At 38.6% G+C, this 24845-nt stretch overlaps 2 protein-coding genes and 1 long non-coding RNA gene across 7 annotated transcripts; 1 reads left to right on the top strand and 2 right to left on the bottom strand.

Annotated features, from left to right (window-relative positions):
* Positions 1-311: 311 nt before the first annotated feature.
* On the bottom strand, positions 312-9940 carry Taf13 (TATA-box binding protein associated factor 13). 3 transcript variants are annotated; one of them, XM_078026932.1, is made up of 6 exons: positions 9818-9930; positions 8995-9064; positions 8741-8819; positions 4384-4481; positions 2835-2894; positions 1235-1409 (listed from the first exon to the last, which is right to left on the bottom strand). In XM_078026932.1, exons 1-5 carry the CDS (start codon positions 9835-9837, stop codon positions 2835-2837), a joined length of 327 nt encoding a protein of 108 aa, XP_077883058.1. In that variant the 5' UTR covers positions 9838-9930; the 3' UTR covers positions 1235-1409. The 3 variants fall into 3 exon arrangements, with proteins under 3 accessions (XP_077883056.1, XP_077883057.1, XP_077883058.1); XM_078026930.1 differs by lacking the exon at positions 2835-2894 and having other exon boundaries at positions 312-1409; positions 9818-9926; XM_078026931.1 differs by lacking the exons at positions 2835-2894; positions 8995-9064 and having other exon boundaries at positions 312-1409; positions 9818-9940.
* A 5883-nt stretch (positions 9941-15823) lies between these two features.
* On the bottom strand, positions 15824-18452 carry LOC144368225 (uncharacterized). 2 transcript variants are annotated; one of them, XR_013428003.1, is made up of 3 exons: positions 18316-18452; positions 17874-18003; positions 15824-17422 (listed from the first exon to the last, which is right to left on the bottom strand). It is a non-coding gene; the product is annotated as an uncharacterized LOC144368225 (long non-coding RNA). The 2 variants fall into 2 exon arrangements; XR_013428002.1 differs by lacking the exon at positions 15824-17422 and having other exon boundaries at positions 17807-18003.
* Tmem167b (transmembrane protein 167B) lies at positions 18424-24689 on the top strand. 2 transcript variants are annotated; one of them, XM_021735127.3, is made up of 3 exons: positions 18424-18562; positions 21073-21271; positions 22100-24689. In XM_021735127.3, exons 1-3 carry the CDS (start codon positions 18553-18555, stop codon positions 22260-22262), a joined length of 372 nt encoding a protein of 123 aa, XP_021590802.1. In that variant the 5' UTR covers positions 18424-18552; the 3' UTR covers positions 22263-24689. The 2 variants fall into 2 exon arrangements, with proteins under 2 accessions (XP_021590802.1, XP_005338126.1); XM_005338069.5 differs by having other exon boundaries at positions 21073-21204.
* The last annotated feature ends 156 nt before the right edge of the window (positions 24690-24845 follow it).

Raw genomic sequence — 24845 nt, forward strand, 5'->3', positions numbered from 1 at the left:
TATTCCATTCCTATTATTTTTAGCTTTTCAGGTGTGCACTGAAGACCAGTATGAACTGTGATATATTTATTATAAAAAGATAGAAATTATTGAGCTAGAATTATCATATTACCAATAATAAACATAATATCCTGAGGATAAAAAGATTATAAATCACAGGCAAAATCAAACATTAATCTGTTTAATTTTTTTATACTTTATTCCTTGTATCAATAGGTTAAGAAAGTAAAATTTTCCCAGGTACTGATTTATAGATACTATTTATAAGTAGAATCAAAAAGCTCAGTTTCACAAACAGTAACATTCAGTGATCTCTTTAAATGCAATTTTAATCCTTATTTTAAGCTAAGGGCAATAATTTAATGCAGTAAGTTAAATTCACACAAAACCTGTATACTGTGAACTACAAAAGTGGTTCTTGTAGCTACATACAGTTTTAGTCAACTACACATTTCCACAAGTACTTACAAATATGTTAAAAAAACACTACCCCAAATGCTTATCCTACCATTAGCTCATTAAACATTGCCATTCCTGCTCCTGAAAGTAGATGATTGGGAAAATGAGTTCTAAAACTTAAAAAGTAACCTAAGTCCAAAAGATTTTAAATCAAAAAAGTCTTTCAACATGGAAGCATCAACATGAAACTTTTAAGTTTCTAAAAAAATAAAAATAAAAAAATCACTCTTTAGAAAATATTAAAACAAATTATCATTTAAGACACATAAACATTCTTACAAAAACTTGTAGTTTCAAATATCATCTCCTTAAAAGAAAACCAGTTCACTATCTTTAATAACATCTCAGACCACTGTTGTCTAAAAACTTCAGAATATGTAAGGCATATGTCTCAGCTGTCATAGTCAAAATGACACTTAGATTTCACATATTAAACAGCTATAGTATAGCTTATAATGGCACAAATATACCTAAAACATAAATACTACTTCATCCTTTAGATAGTCAAAAGTCAGAAGGAACTGCATAATTTGTAAGGTACTTTAACTTACGTGTAGTCATTAAACTCAGTAAGTAATTCAAGTATAATCATGTAAAGGCAGGCAATTAAAGGCTCAAGGATCACTCTAAAATCAAAGACATGAAAATAAAGGCTGAAAACTTTGTTTCTCCATCTTTCATTTACATGCCTAGATATTAGGACATTACTGAACAAAATACACAATTATTATATGTGATTTCCACAGAAGATAATGAAATTTCACAAAGTACAAAATTTATCAAGATCCGTAGTTTGCTTCATCAAATGCTTTTCTAGCTCGTTTCAGTTCTTCATTCATGGTGAGCAAGTCTTTAACCCTAGCAAACTTCCTTGGGTCCTTTCGAATCAAGAAGACGATATCTTCAACTTGTACTCGACCTTGTCTTCCAATTGACATTGCCTTGTGAGTCTATTACAAAGAAACATATTAAATTCAAAAATTATAAATCTAATATTTTGTTGTTTCAATTTGTATTTACTGATTGCTGGAGAGGTTGAAAAATTCTAATTACTATGGCTATTCATTTGTGAATTGTCTTTCTATTCATCCCCCCATTTTTTTGTGTGTGTGGTGCTGGGGATTGAATCCAGGGCCTTGTGCATGCAAGGCAAACACTCTACCAAAAGAGCTATATATCCCAACCCTCTATTCATTCCTTTTGTTAATTTATTACTGGGTAATTGGCAATGTTTCTCTTTATGCTCCAAAGGTTCTTTATTTATTTTTTTTTTTAAATTAAGGACAGTAAATCTACCAAAGTTATTAATATTCCCTTTATGTTGTTTTTCCATTGAGGTGCTAGCAATTGAACCCAGGGTCTCACACATGCTAAACATACCCACTGAACTAACTTCAGCTCCGTATATGTAGTTTTTGTTTTCATTGTATAAAATAATTTCCTAATTTCTTTGTAACCACCTGTTTATGCTTCAGTCCTCCTCCATTTTGATAGCCAATAAATATTGGTGGGATATCTTAAAATCAAATAAACCTCATCCCTATCATTATATACTCATTCTGTACAAAAACAAAGGTTAATCACAGCATTACTTTTTTTTTTTTTTTTGGTAGCAGGGATTGAATCCTGAGGTGCTTAATCACTGAGTCATCTTCCCAGCCCTTTTAAAATTTTTACTTATTTATTTATTTTTGGTACCAGGGATTAAACCCAGAGGTGCTCAAACTCTGAACCACATACCCAGACCTTTTTATTTTGAGACAGGGTCTCACTGGGTTGCTTATAGTTCTCACTAAGTTGCAGAGGCTGACTTTGAACCTGCAATCCTGCCTCAGCCTCCTGAGCTGCTTTGAAATAAGAAAGCTAGGCTTGGTGGCACACACCTGTAATCCCAGCAGCTCCGGAGGCTAAGGCAGGAAGATTGTGAATTCAAAGCCAGGCTCAGGAAAAGTGAAGCGCTAAGCAACTCAGTGATACCCTGTCTATAAATAAAATACAGAATAAGGCTGAGGATGTGGCTCAGTGATTGAGTGACCCTGAGTTCAATCCCCAGAACCTGGCCCCCACCTCCCCAAAACAGGCTGAGGCAGGAGGATCACAAGTTCAAGGACAGTCTCTGCAACTTAGACTGTCCCAAAATAAAAAAAACTTTAAAAAATTATTTCAAAGGCTAGGGATGGAGCTCAGTGATACAGCACCCTTGGATTCAATCTTTAGCACATACACAAACACACACACACAAAAAAAAGAGAGAGAAACTAAATTTTACTAATAGGCACTGAGTATATTCATTCAATTAGTAGAGTAATTAAAAATATGATGGAATATTATGTAATGACAAGGGGAAAGTCATTGCATAATTGTTCTAGACTTACCTAACAGAAAAAGCTGGTTCTAAGACTGTACATACCATACGATTCCAATTTTATAAAAAGCTTCAAAATACATACAAAAAGGTAAAATGATAATCACCAAAATGTCAGAACTAGTTGTCTCTAGGGAGAAGAGTTACAGGTTTTAATTTTCTTCTTGTGCTTTAATACATTCAAGATCATACTTTATAGTATACTATAATTACCTTTATAGATAGAAAAAAGTTCTTTTTAATGCATACTATTTGTGGGGGCGAGGGGAGATAGACATGGTACAGGACCTTAAGCATTTTAGGCAAGTGCTTAGCCAGTGAGTTATACACCCAGATCTAAGTAATTTTAATTCTATCCTGTAGCAAGAAAATAATCCAAAACACAGCCATACTCAGTAATACCATCCCTGAGAATGTATTCCAAAAGATGGGGCAGACAGAGAACTGATCATTCAAAATGTTAGTTTCAGGAATGGGGATTTTGTTCAGTGGTAAACAGTTTTCCTAGCAAGCACAAGGCCCTGTTCAATCCCTAGCACAGAAAAAAAAAAAAAAATTTTTTTTTTTTTTTTTAGAGTGGGTGATGTTCCAGGGATTCAACTTAGGGGCACTGGACCACTGAGCCACATCCCTAGCCCTATTTTGTATTTTATTAGAGACAGGGTCTCACTGAGTTGCTTAGTGCCTCGCTAAATTGCTGAGGCTGGCTTTTAACTCAAAATCCTCCTGCCTCTGTCTTCTGAGTCCCTGGGATTACAGGCATGTACCACCACACCCGGCACAGAAAACTTTTTAAAAAGGTCAACCAGTCAGTTAAAAAGAAAACTTATAAATAACCTTTACAATAAGAGAATGGTTAAATAAATTAGAAAACAGGGCTGGGGATGTAGCCCAAGCAGTATCGGTTCGATCCTCAGCACCACATACAAACAAAGATGTTGTGTCCGCCGAAAACTAAAAATATTAAAAATTCTCTCTTTCTTTAAAAAAAAAAATTAGAAAACAATTCAAATAAATTTTATGTAGCTACTAAAGTAATTATTAAAACACAAAAAAATATGTATTACAAAATTTAGAGTACAAAAAATATTACCAAGCTCACTACAGTAAAAAACATTATGTATCTTTATTTGTATTTATTTTTATTTTTAATTTGTTGTTTTTGTTTGGAGTGGGCATCCAGATGGGAACTATAAATTAGTATTTAAATAAACAATAGAAAAGGCAATAAAAAAGATTATGTTGAATAATGAGATTATGGGCAATATTTTTATTTTATTCAAGGATTTTTATGTCTTTATAAATAAAATTCAGGAGGAGGGCATGGAACATATTTATATAATCTCCATCCATAATGATAATTAGAAACCCGTAACTTTTCAAAACAGGCACTCAATGGATAGTTTATTTCAAAAGGATACCATAAGTTTTAGATTTTCAAAAACACTTAGAATTTTAAACCTATTCTTCAATTAGCTCAGACTAGTTACAAAAATAAAACAAAACCAAACAAAAATTGCCAAAAACCTCTTAAAAGATCAGTTATAAAAGAATCTTACCATTTCAGTGATGAACTCTATGACAAGATCTTCAAGAATATCCACTGACTCAGTGTAAGGATTCTGGTCATCCCCAAACCCATACATCATACAACGTACTGTGAAAGAATAATAATTTTTATTTACTTGACAAAAAGCCAATACTTTTTCATATCAACTAGAAGTGAACAAAATTATACAAAATATTGGTCTAAAAACATATTTACACTGTATCTGTTGTCTCCATGTATGGATTTTGGTGTAAAAGATTTGACCATAAACTGGGAATGGTGGTGCATGCCTGTAATCCCTGCGGTTCAGGAGACCGAAGCAGGAGAATTGCAAATTCAAAGCCAACCAAGGCCCCAAGCAACCTGGCATGACCCTGTTTCTAAATAAAATATATAAAGGGCTGAGGATGTGGCTCAGTGGTTAAGCAACCCTTCCTTCAATCCCCCAAACAAAAAAAAAAAAAAAAAAAAGATTTTACCAGTTTTATCACCATAATCTCCAACAAAACTCTGGCTCCCGTTCCTTCCTTAAACCACTACTAATGTGTACATTCTTTCCCTAATCTCTATCATCTACTCACAGGCAACCCCCAGAATGTCTCTAGGTGGGAGACTCTATGGTAGGCACAGAACAGCAATGGCTTATTATTTTCTATAAGTGTTTGTGTGTGGGTGAGGCAGTGGGGCACTGGAAAAGACATAAGAATCTTTTCTGATATTACCATAGGGAAAAGAACATGACAGAAAATACTCCAATTACCTTCTCATGGAAAGAAACAGGGTAATTAAAAGGAGAAGGCAGAGGGCTTCTACAAAGAATCCTGACATTTTATTTCCTAGATCAACACAACTGTCAGCAAAGTCCTTTCAGGAGTCGTCTGAAGAAACAACAGAATATGCAAAAGAGAAGAAAAATCTAATGCAGAGTAATAAAAATAACTGCTAATGGCTAAAACGTATATAGCCCTTACTATATGCCAGGTACTTAAGGCTTTTATATATATATATATATAACTCATCTAATCTAATCCTCACAATAATCATTTGATGTATATACTATTATTATGCCCTATCTATGGATGAGAAAACTGAGACACCGAGCTAAGTGACTTACCCAAAGTCACACAGCTAGTAAGAGATATAGCCTAAATCTGAACCTAGCTGATCAGGTTTCAGAGTCATTAATCTGACCCACAACAGTTCTATGCATCACAGTTTAAGACCAATGGGATTCATGAACATTTTTAACCTACACAGACTATCCCAACTAGTTTACAGACAAAGCTTCAAGAAGTCCTTGAATCTCCCTTGAAATTGTACAGAAAAAAATTTTTTTTAAAGAGAGAGAGAGAGAGAGAGAGAGAGAGAGAGAGAGAATTTTTTAATATTTATTTTTTAGTTCTCGGCGGACACAACATCCCTATTTTGTATGTGGTGCTGAGGATCGAACCCGGGCCGCATGCATGCCAGGAGAGCACGCTACCACTTGAGCCACATCCCTAGCCCCCAGAAAAATTTTAACACCTGAATTCTTTAACATTTTTCTGAGAAGAATTATAACATCAGATTCTCAAAGAGGAATGTAAATGCTGTCAAATGCTGGAAATATATCTGAATCTGAGTGGTAATTCCAAGGATATACATGTAAAATTCATCAGACAGCTCACTAAGGACTTATACAATTGTTGATAAATTTTACTTTTTTTTTTTTTTATAAAAAAAGGAACCCTGAAAACACTTCTAAATGAAGGAATAAGTACTTTACAAATAATTACTATTTAGGAGAAGCAAAAACTAATAGAAATAAAAAGAGAAGAAAGTAGGCCCAAGGAAGAAATGAAAGGGGTGACTTGGAAGCCAGCTCACGATAGAGGTATCAAAGCATTTACACTAACAAGGTCCTTGAGTTCCTTTGAGCCACAGGAGCCAAGATTTTCTCTCTCTTTTTGGATACTGTAATATTTTTTTTTGCCTTTTTTTTCAAATGATAATTTTAGACTTACAGATGATCTATAAAAATAGTACAGAGCTCCCATATGCCCTATATCTGGCTTCCTTTTATCATAACATCTTATATAACCATATTTATCAAAACTAAATACAAGTACAAACATTATTCACATTGTACCAGTTTTCTACTAATGTCCTTCTTCCCAGGCTTTTTTTTTTGCCTTTAGTGATCAGAATTGAACTCAGTGTCTTACACATGCATGGCAAATGCCCTACCACTGAGCTATAACTGCAGGTCATCAGTTCTAGGTTCCTATCAAGAAATCTAGTCTACTTAGACGTCATGCCTCCTTTGTTTTCTCCATTCAATCTGTGACAGCTCCTCAGCTTTTCCCTAACTTTCATGTCCTTGACACTTTTGAACAATGCTGGTTAGTTATCTTGTAAAATGTCTCTCAATTTGGGTTGTCATTTTCTCATGATTAGAATGAAGTTACAGGGGCTGGGGATGTGGCTCAAGCGGTAGCGTGCTCGCCTGGCATGCGTGCGGCCCGGGTTGGATCCTCAGCACCACATACAAACAAAGATGTTGTGTCCGCCCATAACTAAAATAAATAAATAAATATTTTTTAAAAAATTTATTAGAATGAAGTTACACACCATTTAATAGGACACTGAGATGATATGCCCTCACATCAGGGCTTTGTGATATCAATATAAATTACTGGTGACTGTTTTTTTTTTCTTTAATATTTTGAGGAAGATACTTCATCACTATCTTTTTTTTGTACTGAAGATTGAACACAGGGGTACTTTACCACTGAGCTACATCTCCATCCCCTCTTTCTGTTTTTTAAATATTATTTTAGGTTTTTGATTAACCTATTTCTTTAAAATTTATTTTTATGCAGTGCTGAGAATCAAACCCAATGCCTCACACATGCTGGGCAAGAGCTCTACCACTGGGCTGTGACCCCAGTCCATCCTCACTCCTTTTTATTTTTTATTTAGAGACAGGGTCTCACTTACAGCCTGGCTAAGCTGCTGAGGCTAGCCTTGAACTTGCCTTGGCCTTCAACTCCTGTCTCTGCCTTCCCAAGTTGCTGGGATTACAAGCATGAGCCACTGCATCTGGCTATCACTAACACTTTGATGGGTAAAATTCTCCAGCAGGAAAACATATTTCACTGTGAAAGAGAAACCTAATAGGAAGTATACACACTTTGTTTGGTTAAAGGATATATAACGACATAAATGAATAGCAATGAATGCTTTGAAATTCTATGTTATTCTAATAAGAAAAACATTTTAAAATTAGGGTTTAGGAAGACATTTTGGTCAGTAAGACATGTTAGATTCTCCTAACACACACACAAAAAAAGCTGTACAGATTCCAGATTCTTATCACAAAGATACAGTGATCCAAGTAGAAACAAAGGTCTTCACTAACAACCAACTATGCAAAAATCACACTGAGATGCTCTGGTATAGGGAGATTCCCTACATATGCTGACATAAGTTAAACCAGATATAAATTGAGTAATTAGCATCAGAGAGATGGAATAAGGAGTAGTCAGCTTCAAGTGAGAAAATGAGATATAGAAAATGATTTGAATGGTTAAAAAACGAGCATTTGAGGGCTAGGGCTGGGGCTGTGGCTCAGTAGCAGGGCGCCCGCCGTGCACGTGAAGCCCTAGGTTTGATCCTCAGCACCACATAAAAATAAATAAAGATATTATGTCCATCTACAACTAAAAAAATGTAAAAAAAAAAAAAAGAGTATTTGAGAACTGCTCATGTCTAACGCAGTCTAATTAAACCAGATATTCATAAATATGTATTGCTGCATCTCTCAATACTCAACCATAACTATACATTAAAGACCCAAGACCTGGAGATGGAAAGCACATTTTTATGGTTTCTTTCAGGGGTTGGTCTACACCAACAGTAGTAGCAGCAGTTCTCTTCTTGCTGCTGACAAAAAGGGTCAAATTTATCCACTGAGTGAGTAGGACATTATAATCTCTCAGTCACTGTAATGTCTCACACTGTTCAGCACCTTTCTGCCCTGTTTATTGCCTTTCTTTAAAGTCCCAATTTTCAGCATCTGTTCCAGGTTACAGTCAAAGGAGTCCCTGCTTCTTCTCTTCAGAGGTAAGTTACATGAAAACTAATGAAAGTATGTTCTGCCTTGAATTAAAACACCACATGGCATCACTGTGTATGTGTGAGTATAAAAATAATGGGATTAGGATGGTTACTATATATAATTCAAAAGTTATTTAAACAGAATTTGAGACAGATCTGAGAATACTATTCTTAAAGGGAAACACATTCAGAACAATGAATCTACTTTGAAAGGATAGTTTCAAAGGTTTTCACGATTTGTAAAAAATTCATAGTTAAATACAACTTACATTCTTTAGAAAAAAGTCTCTTTCTTTTACCCTGTCCACCTTCTGCACCTCCTCCAATTTCTTCATTTTCCTCCTCAAACTAGAAATTAAAATGCATACATAGAAATGTCAAAGACTGCATTGCATTTGATAGACAATAATTAGTATTTCCAACACTGATATCAAGCTAAAAAAAATCTAAATTGGGCAGGAAAAAAAAATCATGAAATCTTAGCACCCGGCTGGGGATGTGGCTCAAGCGGTATCGAACTCGCCTGGCATGCGTGCGGCCCCGGTTGGATCCTCAGCACCACGTACAAACAAAGATGTTGGGTCCGGCGAGAACTAAAAAATAAATATTAAAATTCTCTCTCTCTTTTTTTTTAAAAAAAGAAATCTTAGCACCGAAGGTACTTAAAAATGAGCCCAATTTCCAAGTTATGCAGAAATAGTTTCTACAATGCACCTAACAATCCTATTGCCTTTACATATACGAGTTCTAACGAGTGTAGACTGTTAAATAACAGAAAATAAAACACTACACAGCGTTAAAGATTTGATACTGAGTCAGAGTCTACTCCCTACAGTAAAACTAACGTTTACTAAGCACTTGCTTATACAGTGCTAAAACTTTCCTCAAGTAACCCTTATTTTATGAAAAGAAAACGATGCTCAAAGTTACGTAATTTGCTCAGAAAAAAAAGAGAGAGAATTTGAGATCTAGGCTTCCTGAATTCCAGTTCATTCTTTTTCCACTACTTCACTGTAAGTACAGTTTAGTTAGCAGTTTGACTGCCAGTTCATAATGAGTTTCAGCAAACAGTAGCTGTGACCTCTGATAATTCTCTAGTGTTTCAAAGGGTATCTGGCAGATCCAGACCAAAACCAAAGGGAAAGAACCACCCTTCTACTCTTCCTTCATGTCTTGTCCCACGTACTAAAATGACAAATCCAATGAAAAGGGCAAGCAAAGCGAAGTCCCTGCATTCTCTCGGCTGAATTCGCTAAGGAAAACAGACTCGATTCTCAACTCTGCCTCTGCTAGGGAGCCTAAAGGAATGACAAAGGCAGAACGTTGAGACCGAGGCGTTCACTCACGGTCGGGTCTTCTTCCTCATCTGCCATCCCACTAGCCCGCCAGCCCACAGCCCCTCGCCGGCTAGCTGCTGGCTGCTTTTACTACTTCCTCTACGTCACTTCCGGTGGCGCGCGGGGGGTGGGGTGGCTCCAAATATGGTCTGCGCCTGCGCGATTAGGAGGAGTTTGTTCCCGAACGACCGCCTAGACAGTCCCCAGGGGAGGAGGGATGCTCTTTTGCGTCTAATCCCCAAGAAGTAATTAAAAACAGTGCAAAGAAAAGCGAGTGTGGACTCCGAGTCCGAGGCAGGAGCATCTCAAGTTCGAGGCCAGCCTCAGCAACTTAGCGAGACCTTGTCTCAAAATAAAAATTAAAAAGGAATGGGGATGTGGTTCAGTGGTTAAGCGCCCCTGGATTCAATCCCCAGTACCACAAGGAAAAAGAGTGGGGCTAAGCGGCGTGTATCTCGCTGTCACCCTAAATTTGCCCCTGCACATTCTGCGCTTCCCGATTCGGAACTGCGACGTTGTGCATCCTAGAAAGACCAATCAGCGGTCCTTGGTCTGAAATGTCAACAACTTTAACTTTCCTCCATTTATATCCAAACACTGTTACTTACCGAAAGCATATTGTGTTTCCCTACTAGTACCCAAGAGGGATATATTCCTAGACCAACAGGATTCAAAACTGGGAAGTGTTTGGGGTCGGAAAAATAATCGGAAAAATCATGGGCATTAGAAGGCTTAGAGCTAAGCATGTCGAATAACCTACAATGTAAGAGAAGATGTCTCTCGACCAAAAAAAAAAAAAAAAATCTTTCAGAATGTCCTGCTGTCCCGCTGAACATTCAGAGAGTGAAAAAGATAATTATCTGAATCTAGAATCTGTTTTTGTTAACTAAATACAAAGCCTCTGCCCGTACTTTAATTGTACACTCATTTTATAGGAATGTTGCTGCCCAAAATTTGGTATACAGTACTTTGTTTTGCTTGGATCTTACTAAGAGCTGAGAAAATAATGTCATCAAAAACAAGATGTAATTTGAATAGTCAATACTCCCGCCCCAAACAGTCTGCATCTGTAAAGGTACTTCCACATAAGAAATCTATACCAGGTGCAGTGGCACATTCCTGTAATTCCAGCAACTCAGGGGGCCCAGGCAGGAGGATCTCAAGTTCAAAGCCAGCCTCAGCAATTAGTGAGACCCTATTTTTAAAAAAAATAAAGGAGATAGAGGGCTGGGAATGTCGCTCAATGGTTAAGTACCTCAGGATTCAATCCCTGGTGCCAAAAAAAAAAAAAATCTATAAAGTCATCCTACCACCCCTAGTGCAGTCCAAAACTGTAAAATAAATAAATAAACCTTTCCTCTTTTAAAGTTGCTTATCTCAGGTATTTTGCTACAATAGTGGAAAGTTGACTAACATAGCATTAATCTCAGCTCAAGATGAAATACAAGCAGAGTTGGGGCTGGGGATGTGGCTCAAGCGGTAGCGCGCATTCGCCTGGAATGCGTGCGGCCCAGGTTCGATCCTCAGCACCACTTACAAACATGTTGTGTCTGCCAAAAAACTAAAAAAAATAAAATAAAATATTAAAATTCTCTCTCTCTCTCTCTCTCTCTCTCTCTCTCTCTCTTTAAAAAAATAAAAAAATAAAAATAAAAAAACAAGCAGAGTTGAAGGCTAAATCTCATAAAGTTGCAAAAATCTCGTCAGCCTCAGTGGTGCAGGTCTGTAATCCCAGTGGCTCCAGAGGCTGAGGCAGGGGATCACAAATTCAAAGCTAGCCTCAGCAATTTAGTGAGGCCCTAAGCAATTTAGCGAAACACTGTCTCAAAATAAAATAAAAAAGAAAGGGCTGGGAATGCAGCTCAGTGGTTAAGCACCCCTGGGTTCAATTCCCAGTACGAGAAGAAGAAAAAAAGAAATTAAGAGATTAAAGAATTTAGGAAAAGGGCCGGGCACAGTGGCACATGTCTGTAAGCCCAGTCACTCAGGAGGGTGAAAGATCAGGTGAGGCGGGCAGTGACCAAAGGAGGCAGATTTAAAAAGGCCGCTGAACGAGGCTTTATTGAGATATCACTCCCAGGTGGAACTCGATCAGACCCACGGAGTGGACAGGAGAGAAGGGTCTGAGGAGAAACCACGTGGGAGGTGGACCAGACTGGGATTTTATGGGGCTTAGGCAGGAAGGGAAGGGTTTGGGACAGGAAAAGCCCTTGTCCCGCTGGAGTTGGTTGGGGGAACTGGCAGAACTCCAAGATTGGCCAGGGGGGTCCTGCTGATTGACAGGCATTAATCAGGAGATCCCACTGATTGACAGGCATTTCCATTGGGCCTGATTGGTGTTTCTTTCCCACATATGCTGTTTTGTCCTAAGTGACCGCCACCAGCCTGACAGAGGCTGGGACGGGGAATCTTGAGGTCAAAGCCAGCCTTAGCAAAAGTGAGGTGATAAGCAACTCAGTGAGACCCTGTCTCTAAATAAAATACAAAATAGAGCTAGGGATGTGGCTCAGTGGTCAAGTGCCCCTAAATTTAATCCCCAATATCCCCCTCAAAAAAAGTTAAAGAATGTGTATATTGTAAGGTCCTTGCTTAGCATCTGGATGGCCATCTTAAGTTACAGTGGCCATTTTAAGAAAAAGTTACCCTTTTTCTCCCAAGGGCCTTTCAGAGAAAGGTTCACCACTCCCTCATACTGTAATGCCTGATTTGTGGGACCCCAACAGACCTCCAGGAGCTGAATCCCATGCAATCTTACAAGAGTTTTTATTGCAAGCTGGAGCCTGGACTCACAATTGTACCCAATGCAGTGGTCCCAGGGAGTGAGTCCTGGTCCTTTGTTCAGTGAGATTTTATAGGTTTGGGGGGGATACTCTATGCATCACAACATCACACAGCAAATCATTCCATACCTCGGGAAAATCAAACAACAACTCTTAACATTGATTAGCACATTCACTGGCGGGAATAAGTTGGGTAGGGGTGATTGGTTAGTACAAGAGGGGGATTCCTTTGAACTGATTGGTTTAAGCCACGAAGGGTGTATGTGCTAAACTATATGGCTTTCCAACATGTTATCGACCACCATAAACTACTTGGGGGTCATCTGGCATCCCAGGTATTTTCCCTGTCTCATGCTGATTGGTGGTTGCTAGGGGGGTTGCTATGGGTCCTCACCTAGCCTAACTGAGTCAGAGACACCTGGCGCTGCAAACCTCTCCCGTTATTTACAGATAAACAACTCAGCAGGGTGGGTAGGTACTTAGGAGTGCTCTGTGGGTTTTTCCAAGGACAAGGGTCATGACCCCTTCCTTGGACAGGCTTTGCTCTGAGGTAGAGGCTGGTTTCTCAAAAATGGAGTCACATTAGTTTCTCAATACCAACCCAACCCAACCCTTCATGCTAGCATTCTATCATCACTCCTTCATACCAACCCCATCCTTAACCACCCTGCCCTGATCCCTGAGCCTGTCCCATAACAGTCACAGAACCCCCCTGTGTTGCCTCTCTCCACCTTTGGAGAGATGTGCCTTTGTCAGCTCTGACAAATTCTCATCTGTATCTCTGCCTAGTGTCTGTCGTTCATTTCTCATTAGCTCATCTCCCAGTTCCTTGCTTTCCTTTCAAGTATACAGTAAATAAATGTTGTATACTGAAAGGTAGAAAAGCAGAGAGAGGAAAACATCCTTAAAAGGGCAGTAGGATCAAGGACAGTGTACTTACACTAAATGATTACTGAATGAATGCAGCTGTGAGTTGTGCCAGACACTTAGTTAACTGCTCAGAAAAGTCAGGTTTTTGTTATAAGCAAAAATGGAGGACTGGGTTTGTGGCTCAGCGGTAGAGTGCTTGCCTAGCTTGTGTTCGTTCTTCAGCACCACATAAAAATAAATAAAGGTGTTGTGTCCAACGACAACAACAACAACAACAAAAAATATATATATATATATATATTAAAAAAAAGTGGAGTGAGTTCTTAAAGAAAAGGTAATAGTAATGATGAGATTTGTTTACAATAGGATTGAATCAGAGAAGCAGAAAAGGGTAATTGATGTGGAGAAGTGTAACTGAGCCTATGTAAGAATTATTTGGGAGGGAAGATAGGGTAGGATTATCAGAAACGGGGAAAGAAGGGTTTTGGGTTTCAGACCTGTGTTGGTGATGGATGGGTTAAGGCAGGAAGGTAGCATCAGACTACAAATCCAGGCAGTAGCTTTGTCTTCCTATCCCACCTCCATTCCTAACCCCACTCCTGGTATAGATCTCTGCAATGCTATTCTCTATTTTTAGGTTTAGTGAGGTATTCTTTTTAAAATGGCTTTCAAAATTTCCACAACAATCCTTTGCAGTCTTAACTATGTGTTTCCTAGATAGTATCCGTACTCCTTGGTTAAATATCTGGGTTCTGAAGTCAGATGGGTTTGGTCTGAAATCCTAGCTATGTTACCTTCGGACAATTTACTTGACCTCTGATTACATCCATTTCTTCATCTGTCAGATAAGGATAATAATAGTTACTAAGCTTACAGGATTATTTTGAAACTTAGAGGTATTAATATCCATGTGGGGATTTTGACAGTATTTGGCTAAACCAAAAGCTGCTAGCTGTGTCCCCCCTCCCCACCTCCTGGCAAGATCCTGCCTTATAGCTTTGTCTTCTGCTATTCCTTTCATGAACCCCACATTCCAGTTTCACAAAGCCACTTCCAATTATTCATGCAACAGAATTTAAGAAGTTCCTGTAAAGTAATCAGCCCTTCCTATGGGACTGTGAATAAAGTGACAGACAATGCAAATGAACTCACAGTATACCAATGGGACATGAAATAGACATTGAATGCTTTGAGAGCTTATGTTGGAGAAAGAGGATCCAAGAATGTCAAAGAAGTTTTCCCTGAGCAAGTAAGGTTTGAGTTGGGACTGAGCAATAGAGTATATTGTTCCCCACGCATACTTGCAACTTTCCCTCTCCAGTTGTTTCTTCCCCAGTGGAATATTTTTCTATCTATTGAGATGCAACATGCCTTTCAGGCTCAGCTAAAATGTCTGCTCCTTTATAAAGTCTTCCCTGAGCCTCCTGATTCAAAGTTTCTCCTTTATACTCCAAAAACACTTGGTTTTCATTTTTCTTTGACACTTTTTAAAATTTTTTTTGTTTGTTTATTTAGTTGTAGATGAACATAATACCTTTATTTTATTTATTTATTTTAATGTGGTAATGAGGATCAAACCTAGTGCCTCATACGGGCAAGGCAAGCCCTCTACTACTGAGCTACGGTCCCAGCCCTCTTTGACATTTCTTTCTACCATATATATATTTTTTTGTTATTATTATACACAACTTATCTTTTTCTACTAAATCTTAAACTCTGTTTAACAGTAGACTCTGTTTCTCATTCACTTTAGCAAATTCCTTAGATCTAAAACTCCTGGAACAAATATTTGCAGCATAAATTAAGGCCTGCTAGACATCCCTTTTCAATTATGTTGTAATTCAAATGAAGCTATTGTTGGTGAGCTGTGCCTTTGCAATTGAACTTATTCTTTGGTTAAACCAGAATGCCATAGTCATAGTACCCAAGACTGATTATTGTTCACTACAATGACTGCAAAAACTCTAACAAACAGGCCACTGTTCTTTGACAGGCATTTGGCAACAACTGTCAGTTCTCCAGTGCAGGCTGAAATGAACTGAGGAAGAGCTGTCTGAATGGAGAGCCCCTCAGCCTTGTGGGGCTCTGTTTATTTCTTGTAGTTGGGCTGCTAGAGCCAGTGACCCAGGCTTTGGCCTGATGTGAGACAGCCTTCAGGGGATGGATGGCATTGAGGCTATGGGGTTTTCCAGGGTGACAGAAACATTAATGCTTAGAACAAAATCATCCAGACCAGTTAACAGTGGAAAGCATTGAAATTTGAGGCAGTGGGATAACAACAGAAAGAGAACTTTGAAGTTACACAGATTCGGGTTTGGTCATAACTAGTTACATGATTTCACCCATGTGCCTTTTTTGAACCTCTCATTTTTCTTTAAAGAATATTCTGCAAATATTTTAAAATAATGAAGATAATATATGTATACTATTAAAATTTGTTTATTCGAATTATCTTACCTAATTTATTTTGTTCTGAGAGCAGGGACTTATTTTTTTTCTCTCTGCAAATCTAGCAAGCACCCAGCACATAGCAGACATGAGTAAAAAATTTTAAACAAATTAACAACAGCAATACTTCATGCTAGAAATTGTTTTCATTTAATCCTCCAACAATCCTAGAAAGAAGCTACCATTATAACCCAATTTTACAGAGGAAAAAAAGTGAATATATTTTTAATTTTTAAAAACTAATGTATTTATTAAATTTTTTTAAATGCTGAGGATAAAACATAGGTGCTCTAGCACTGAACTGCATCCCCAACTCTATTGAACATATTTTTAAAACTGTACAGTTTTTATTTCTTGTCTGGTAAGATATTCAAATTATGAACTCCCTATAAAGGTGACAGTTGAAGCCATGGAGCCGAACTGGTCACCACAATTAATAATGAAAAGGAAAAAAAAAAAGAACAGAACAATCAATTAGAAGGTCAGTGAGGATAGTGCAGTTTCATAGTAATCAAGAAAGAATTTTTTGAGTAGAAGATGAACTTTATGATTCAGTCTAGATTAGTGAATGTGAATATGTTTAGGAGCTGGTTAGAATGATTTGGGATCTTTATCCAGTTGTGGTACAAAAACTAACTTCAGTTGCTAGTGATGATTCTAGTGCTGCTACTGTTTTAGACAAAAGTTGAAAGTTTTAAAGGCCTAGACAATATAAATTTCTGTTTTGGTTCAGTTTTGAGTGTTCCAGCACAGTTCTTTTGGGAAGGGGGTTTGTGTATATGTGCACGCCTATTTAATCTGAGTGGCTGTCTGGCCAGTCTTAAGTTTCTGTATATCTTCCATTTTTTGTTGTTTCTGTATATTTTCCATCCCCACCACATCCCCACTTCTGTTTTCTCAAGGAGTCTATCCTGACTGAAGACTTTTTTGGCTTGCTTCTCTACTTCATCTTCTAGAAGGCCACTGTAGTGACTTTTTTCTTCTATATAACCAAGAAGGCTGTAGCCAGCAGATGGCACTGAAGCAGAGAGGGGCAGAATTCCTTTAGTTCCAGACAAACATTGTGGATCTTGTTTTTTTTTTTTTTTTTTTTTTTAAGAGAGAGTGAGAGAGGAGAGAGAGAATTTTTAATATTTATTTTTTAGTTGGCGGACACAACATCTTTGTTGGTATGTGGTGCTGAGGACGGAACCCGGGCCACATGTATGCAGGCGAGCGCGCTACTGCTTCAGCCACATCCCCAGCCCACATTGTGGATCTTTAACCTTATAATTTCAGCTCTAGTATGGTACTTCTAATTGGATCCTAATAAAGTGGGCCGAGTTGTGCACAATTAAAAATTTTGATTTGTATAGTAGAATCTGTAATTTTGTCTCTTTACCCTACTTCCATCATTAGATGATGTCTTTCATCATGTTGTCAAAGTGTCTTCAGAGGAAAGCTGTCCAAATGTCCCCAATTTATGGTTGCAGTGGCTGAGGTGTATTTTTAAATACAGGAAATAATTGAGACTCTCCTAATAGTTTAAGAAAAAGAAAATTCATTCACAAACATTAATCTGAATGCTTCCAACATGGCAGACCTTTAAGATCTGAAATATGTTATTTTTGCTACAAAGTTCTTTGGTTCATTCTGAAGAATCAGATGCAACTCGACTAGATTCGCATCAGGAGTCAGAAAGAGCCAGGCAATAAGGGCAGTTCCAGAGGCAGAGGGGCTGCTTCCCCAGCTCCTCCCCCAAAACCAAAGGCTTTACATATCTATTACTAAACTAGCTTACTAGTGCAGAGCATAGAAACAGAGAAAAATCATATTCCCAATCAAACATGTCCAACACCCAGATACTGGGGATATTTTCATTCAGCTTTTATGGTAAAATGTTAGTGACCTTGCTATAGCATACATTTCATGTGCGATTTTTATTGACCCACTTGGTTATCCTCCAATGTCTTCTCATGAAGTTGTACCTGATTTTATTACAAGTTTTCATCTTCTTTGGGGGAATTGGACGATTTGGTTTTGTTTCTTAGTTAGAAAGCTCTTGATCCTGAAAGTCTTGTGAGGAGATAGGCAGCGAACAGAGTCAACCTCATAAACCTAGATGGTGGAGAAAAGGAGAGAAAACGGAACTGTTTCTTAAGTACTGGTGTTGGCGCTCTCTTAAGTGGAAGAACCAGAGGACTGAACCTTTCTTTTGCAGGTGGGATGCAACATAAAGGTTGCTTTACAAATACACGAAGAGCAGCCGCCAAGGCACATAACCCCCAGCATTTACTTTCTCAAACACATCACCGCAGTCCAGCCAAGTTTCATCCCAACACTAACTCCCCAGTCAGCCTCAAGCAGCTCAGTTACCTTGACCACAAAGGAAGCCTCGCGGGCCCCGCCCCCCCCACATGCTCTCCTTACCCCACGTGAGCGCGCAAGCGCGCAAGCACCACCTATGCAGATCTATAACTCGACGATTGGCTAGCAAGTCCTGATTGCGTTCGGCGCTCGCCTCTTGGTCCTTGCGCTTGCGTATTACGGCTTCTGCCTGTCGCCTCGGCCCGGATCGGGAAGTGACCAGCGGGAGTCGGGTTTCCCGGCCTCCGCCGCTACCACCGCTGAACCCGGACCCCTTACCCAGGCCCGAGCCTAGCCGCCATGACTAACGGTGAGGGTCGGTGCCCCGAGCGGAGGGTGGTAGTAAAGGACGCGGGGGAAACTGGCGGGCGGGGCCGGGACTGACGTGGCCGTTCTCCCCGCCCCCTCCCAGCCCTTCCCCTCTCCGCTTCTCGAAGCCCTTAACTCCTTTCTCGTGTACTTCTCTGCAGGTTCCTTCTTCCTGTGCTCATCTAGGTCTCTCAGTCCCTCTCCTTTCCACATCTCGAGCCTCAGGTCTCTACCCCTCTTTTCCTTTCCAAGAAGTTCGATTTGGCCCGGAGGAGGGCAGACTCCAGAGAACTAGTGTTCTTTAACCCCAGGGAGGAGAGAATCCTCCTTCCCAGCACCCTACTTTCTCGTACTTTGGAACTGTAGGCTGGTTAAGAGGATCAAGAAATCACCGAGGATATCAAACCTCACACTTTGGCGGGTCGGGGGAGGTGAACGTAGACCCTCCCCAAAGTTCTTTTTAAAAATGCCCGAAAGCCTTAACTGGGTCATCACATCTGGAAACTCTGGCTAGTGTTGCAAAGGATAGATTTAAACACTACCTTTTTTTTTTTTTAAAGAGAGAGTGAGAGAGGAGAGAGAGAGAGAGAATTTTTAATGTTTTATTGTTTAGTTCTCTGCGGACACAACATCTTTGTTGGTATGTGGTGCTGAGGATCGAACCCGGGCTGCACGCATGTCAGGCGAGCGCGCTACCGCTTGAGCCACATCCCCAGCCCCTAGACACTACCTTTTCTAAATGATATAATTGTCACCCTGATCTAATTTTCCCAGTTTCTTCAAACACTTTATAGACATGATTTCTGAAATCCAGGGAAAGGCAGGGAGCAGGACTTCTATGGTCTTTACAATCAGCCTTTCAGGAAAGGAAAAGAAAACGTTTTTTAGGCAGTATAACTTGAAGGGCACAGGAAAGCATTTCTCAAAAGTACCTTGTCCATAGGCGTGGTATTGAAGACTATTATTTCACCTCCTTGTGAAATTTTGGCAGCGTCTGCAAATATTTATGGGAGGAAAAGTAGCTCATGAAGGTATCATTCTTCCTAAAAACTGTGTGTGTATAATTTGCTGGACCTAGCTATGAGAGTGTTTTACTGGAGGAGGAGAGACACATAGTGTGGTCCAAAACTGGCAGACATTAGATATACACAATGTCAGTTTGGAGCTTCCCGGATAGTCAGAGGTCTCAGGACATTACCCAGAGGAAGAAATAATTCGAACCTGGAAATAAGAGAGCATTCTGGCACATAGTAGTTGCTAAATAATTTGTGTGTGTGTCTGTGTCCTACTTGTGTAGTCCAGTATTATTATTACTTGCAGTAAGGTAATTCATTGTGCTCACCAGTACAATTTGAATATACATATGTAAAATACAGAACTGAGAGCTTAAAGTTTTTTGCTATGTCAAATGATCAGTTTTTTAAAATACAAGAATGTGTTGTGATGGGGCTGGGGATGTGGCTCAAGCGGTAGCGCGCTCGCCTGGCATGCGCGGGGCACTGGGTTCGATCCTCAGCACCACATACAAATAAAATAAAGATGTTGTGTCCTCCGAAAAAAACTAACTAAATAAATAAACAATTTTTTTTTTAAAAAAAGAATGTGTTGTTTTTCTGGCAGAAATTTGGTTTGTGAGTAGAGTATCATGCGTGAAGTGTAAGCTAATTATAGGAATATGGTATTCACATGAATTCTAACTCTGAAAATTCCATGAAGCTTTATTCTTTGCCTCAACATTCTATTATTCACTAACAGATGTAGATCTGACAGACTTGGCTAACCATCTAGTTCTCCTTTATTACATGAGTGGTTTAAAACAAGAACATGTTTAATTCTCTGTGTTCAGGCTCCAAGGATTCTTATGCTTCTCTCAGCACATTGCCAACACTGGAAGGCTGATTCCACATAAATCTATACACCCTACTCAGGATTCTAGTTTGGGAAAGGTGAGGGGAGGAGGCAGTGAAACTGTTGTAAAGGGGATGTCTACAAGCAATTTTGGTGAGCAGTAAGGTAACATTGTAAGTCTCAGGACCTTGGCTCCCTCTTGTCAAGTGTTGGCACTGCCATTTGAAACTGTTATCTTTTTTTTTTTTAATTTTTTTTTAAAATATTTATTTATTTTTTTTAGTTCTCAGCGGACACAACATCTTTGTTGGTATGTGGTGCTGAGGATCGAACCCGGGCCGCACGCATGCCAGTCGAGCGCGCTACCGCTTGAGCCACATCCCCAGCCCTTAATTTTTTTTTAAATATTTATTTTTCAGTTCTCGGCAGACACAACATCTTTGTTTGTATGTGGTGCTGAGGATCGAACCCGGGCTGCACGCATGCCAGGCAAGCGCGCTACCGCTTGAGCCACATCCCCAGCCCTGAAACTGTTATCTTGATATTATATAACACTCTGTCCTCCTTAGCTGGGACTCACACTCAGCCCTTTCTCAGCTGGTATTACCTGTTTCAAGTTGGATCAGCACTGAAAGTTTCTTTTTTTTTTTTTGTTTATTACAGTGTACTCCTTGGATGGGATTCTGGTGTTTGGTTTGCTCTTTGTTTGCACCTGTGCCTACTTCAAGAAAGTACCTCGTCTCAAAACCTGGCTGCTATCAGAGAAGAAGGGAGTTTGGGGTGTGTTTTACAAAGGTAAGGTCATGTCTGGACAAAAGGAGGAGATGGCCATTTCTGGACAGTGTGGTGTTACGAATGGGGTGTTGTGAGCTGAGATTATATTTGATTCCACTTTTAGAAAAAAATCTTGAGATGGAGTCTGAGTAAATTTAGAAAACATTCTTATTTTTCACTAATGGAATCTATGAACTGAGATGGAGTCTGGTAAAAGTAAGTAATCATTTTACAAAGAGGTAGCCCAGAACAGTGATGCACACCTGTAATTCCAGCAATTTAAGAGGCAGAGGCAGGAGGATCTCAAGTTCAAGGGCAGCCTCAGCAAGTTAGCAAGGCCCTAAGCAACTCTTGCTACCTCAAAAGAAAAAAAAAGGTGGGTGGGGCTGGGGATGTAGCTCAGTTGTTTAGTGCCCCTGGATTCAATCCCCAGTACCAAAAGCAAAGAAAAAAAGAGATGAATTGTGAATTTGCTATTATTTAGAAGATAAGTGTTTATTTTAGCATCCAGGAAAGTTCAGTATTCTCTGTGGAGTAAAAGCGTACAAATTAAGCTATTTTTTGACTGGGCTGGAGGGGAGGAATATTTTCCCACTGAAACCTTTCCTGATTTTCTGGAAACAATACAGTGTAAGTTTTGATTTAACTAATGAAGTTGTATTTTTACTTTTTATTTTGGGTATCTTCCATTGGAATCCTACCTACCTAAATATTTTTTCAAAATAAGATAAAAAATAGAAATAATATATTCATCTAGAACCTAGAGTATAAATGTAGCATTTAAAAACATTCCCAGGTTCTTGAAATTCTTAATAGATCTCTTTGTTTGTAACTAGAATTTTAGAATGTCACCTGGAATGTTAGGATTTTTGTGAAGGGCTGGGAGTGATTTCTTCTTTCTATTTTTGCCTGCTAGCTGCTGTGATTGGAACCAGGCTGCATGCTGCTGTGGCAATCGCTTGCATCGTAATGGCCTTTTATGTCTTGTTTATAAAATGAATTACAAAATACCCAACTCATCAACTGCCAACCAAGGGGACAGGGGTGAAGAACCTGTTGGAGGCCTGGATCCAGTGTAGGAGAGTTCAGCCAAAACCATCAATGTCCTCAAGATGACATCACAGCATCTGCCCCTGCCATATGTGAGGAAAACTACTTGTGGTCACGGATGTTATTTATGCTTTAGGGGACTCCAGAAAGCCAACTTCCTTTGATCTGTGTGTAAATTGGCTCTCAGCAGTGAACACATAATGTCCAGTTTAATTATACCCATCAATGATAAGATTACATACCTCCTGCTTTTAAAAAACCTGTCACCTGGGCTGGGGTTGAGCTCAGTGGTACAGTATTTGCTTAGCATGTGTGAGGCCCTGGATTCAATTCTCAGCACTGCAAAAAAACAAAAATAACACCAACATGTCACTTATTTTGTTCTTCAACCCCTCATCAGGATCTTTTCAAACTGAGGCGTATAGGGAACGACATAGGCTGTGTTCAGACCTCTTGAAAGGAGATAATTTTCAAGACTTGACTTTTTTTTAACTGTTTAATATGGTTTTGGCAAATTGGGGAGGGAGGGTGCCAGGTGGGAAAAAGGAGTTATGAAAGGCCAGGAAATTGCTTTGTTTTAGAAAACTGTCTTTTATATACTTATTTGGGAACATGAGAGAGAGGCATGGCTCTCATTGCAAAGAGAGAATAGATGAAGCAGCTTGGTGTATGCTGAGAGCTTGAGTTTTGCCAAGAGAATCTGAGCTCATATAAAAATCCAGGAATTAACCATCTGTGATGAGACTAAAGAGCAGTGATTAAGACAAGAAAACACTTCCTGTTCACCTGTATCCCCAAAAGAAGACTTTACTCAATCAAATGGTATATGAAAAATGAATCAGCTGTTGCTATTTCCTAAGGCTTTTTTATATTTTCTAACTTAGTGCTAAATACTGTTACTCAGTTTTAAATGCTACCACTAGGGGAAAAAGAAACTGTTGAAGAAATAATTGTTTAATATATTTGCAGTTAGAGGAGAAGATATAAATTAGCATATTAATTCTTATACTAGTGAATTCATCTAGTATAAGAATTTATTGTGATGTTATATGGAAGTTTTCTCATGTTATAAAAGATTTATACTTAGTCTTTGTGTTATGGCAATTTTTAGTTGACTACCTGTTTTCTTGGCCAACTGCAATTTCTTTATATCACAGTCTTTTTCATTGTTTCTGGAAATTATTTACTGGGGAAACATGAGAAATTCAAACAAGAATTTGCTGATATTCGTTGGCATGTTTGGACAGTTCATAGACTCCATTAGTGAAATAGAATGTTTTCTAAAGTAAAGGAGAATAGAACTTTACAATTCAGAGAAAAGAGCTTTTTCATTGACTATGGCAATTCCTGAGCAAATCTTTTCAGATGACAACATTTTCAGGAAAGACTTTTCTGCTCCCTCCTCATATATGCAGAATCAGCTGTTGAATTTGTGAAGCTAAAAAATTCTGTATATGAAAAAAAGTCTAAAACTAAATTATAGTAAGCAAGCATAGATAAAGATCTTCCAGTTGAATTGTCTATTACAGCAAAACTTGACTGTGGACAAAGTTAGCTGTGGATATCTCCTGTGTGGCAATAAATTAAATTGTCTTTTGTCTGTTTTCTATAAAAGATTAAAAGCTGCTAGGAAGTTTAGGTTCTACTATATGCAGTTTCATGCTTTGAGGGATCCTACAAGCACAGACATCATCAAGTAAACACTACATGTCTAATCATCTCAGAGTTGTGGCTGTTATCTCTTCAGGGATTGGTCCACAGGGTAAATTTCAGTTATTCATGTTTCCAATTGTCATTTCTGGAGTCTTTCATATGAGAAAGGAATAGAAAAGAAAAGTTACATCTTATGGTGTGAATTTGGAATCTGTTGGTCATAGGGAATGTGTCCCTGGGAACAGGTTCAGCATGTTTTGCACTTGTTATTTGGTAGCTTTAATGACTTGTTTTCTAATAGGGCTAATGTCTCTAAGTTTGGTGCTTAGAGCTGCTTCATATTTTAAACTAGTTCCATTCCACATTGTAGTTCAACCAATTTTTATAACTGCCTGGGTGGGTCATCTTGGCCTAGACTCTTTGAGTGGTGGTACTTTGAGATTTTTCATTCCAGAATGTACCTAAAAGTCTACAAGGTAAAGATAATTTATAGCAAGAAACAAATACACAGTCTTTCATTTCTTGATTTCATATAAACAGAAAAACAGAAACTTTAACTCATTACTTTGGTTGATATGTCATACATTTTTGGCTAAAAATTATATAAAAAAAATTGTTCCTCTGGGGAAGTCTTAGGGGTGGGGGCGTAAGGAGAGCAATATTGCCTCAAATTCAGCTTGGTATCACCATAAACCCTGTGTACCAGGGTAGAATGAAGTCAGCTCCTTTTTATAATTGAAGTACAGTTTTTTATTCATCAATATCTGCACAAATCCTTGAAAATAAAATTTCTTTCCCTACAATATTTGTCCATTTTATTTGACACGTGATGAATTTGTTGAACTTTTTTTTTCAGTACTTCCCTTTGATTCTGGTAATAGCTCACCTATTTAGTTCACATTAGTGAATGTCTTCATTCCTGTTATCCACTTGTGAGGGTCATTGAATGATGATAGAGT

This window comes from Ictidomys tridecemlineatus, chromosome 11 (genome assembly GCF_052094955.1).
Source record: "Ictidomys tridecemlineatus isolate mIctTri1 chromosome 11, mIctTri1.hap1, whole genome shotgun sequence".
NCBI classification, from domain to species: domain Eukaryota; kingdom Metazoa; phylum Chordata; class Mammalia; order Rodentia; family Sciuridae; genus Ictidomys; species Ictidomys tridecemlineatus.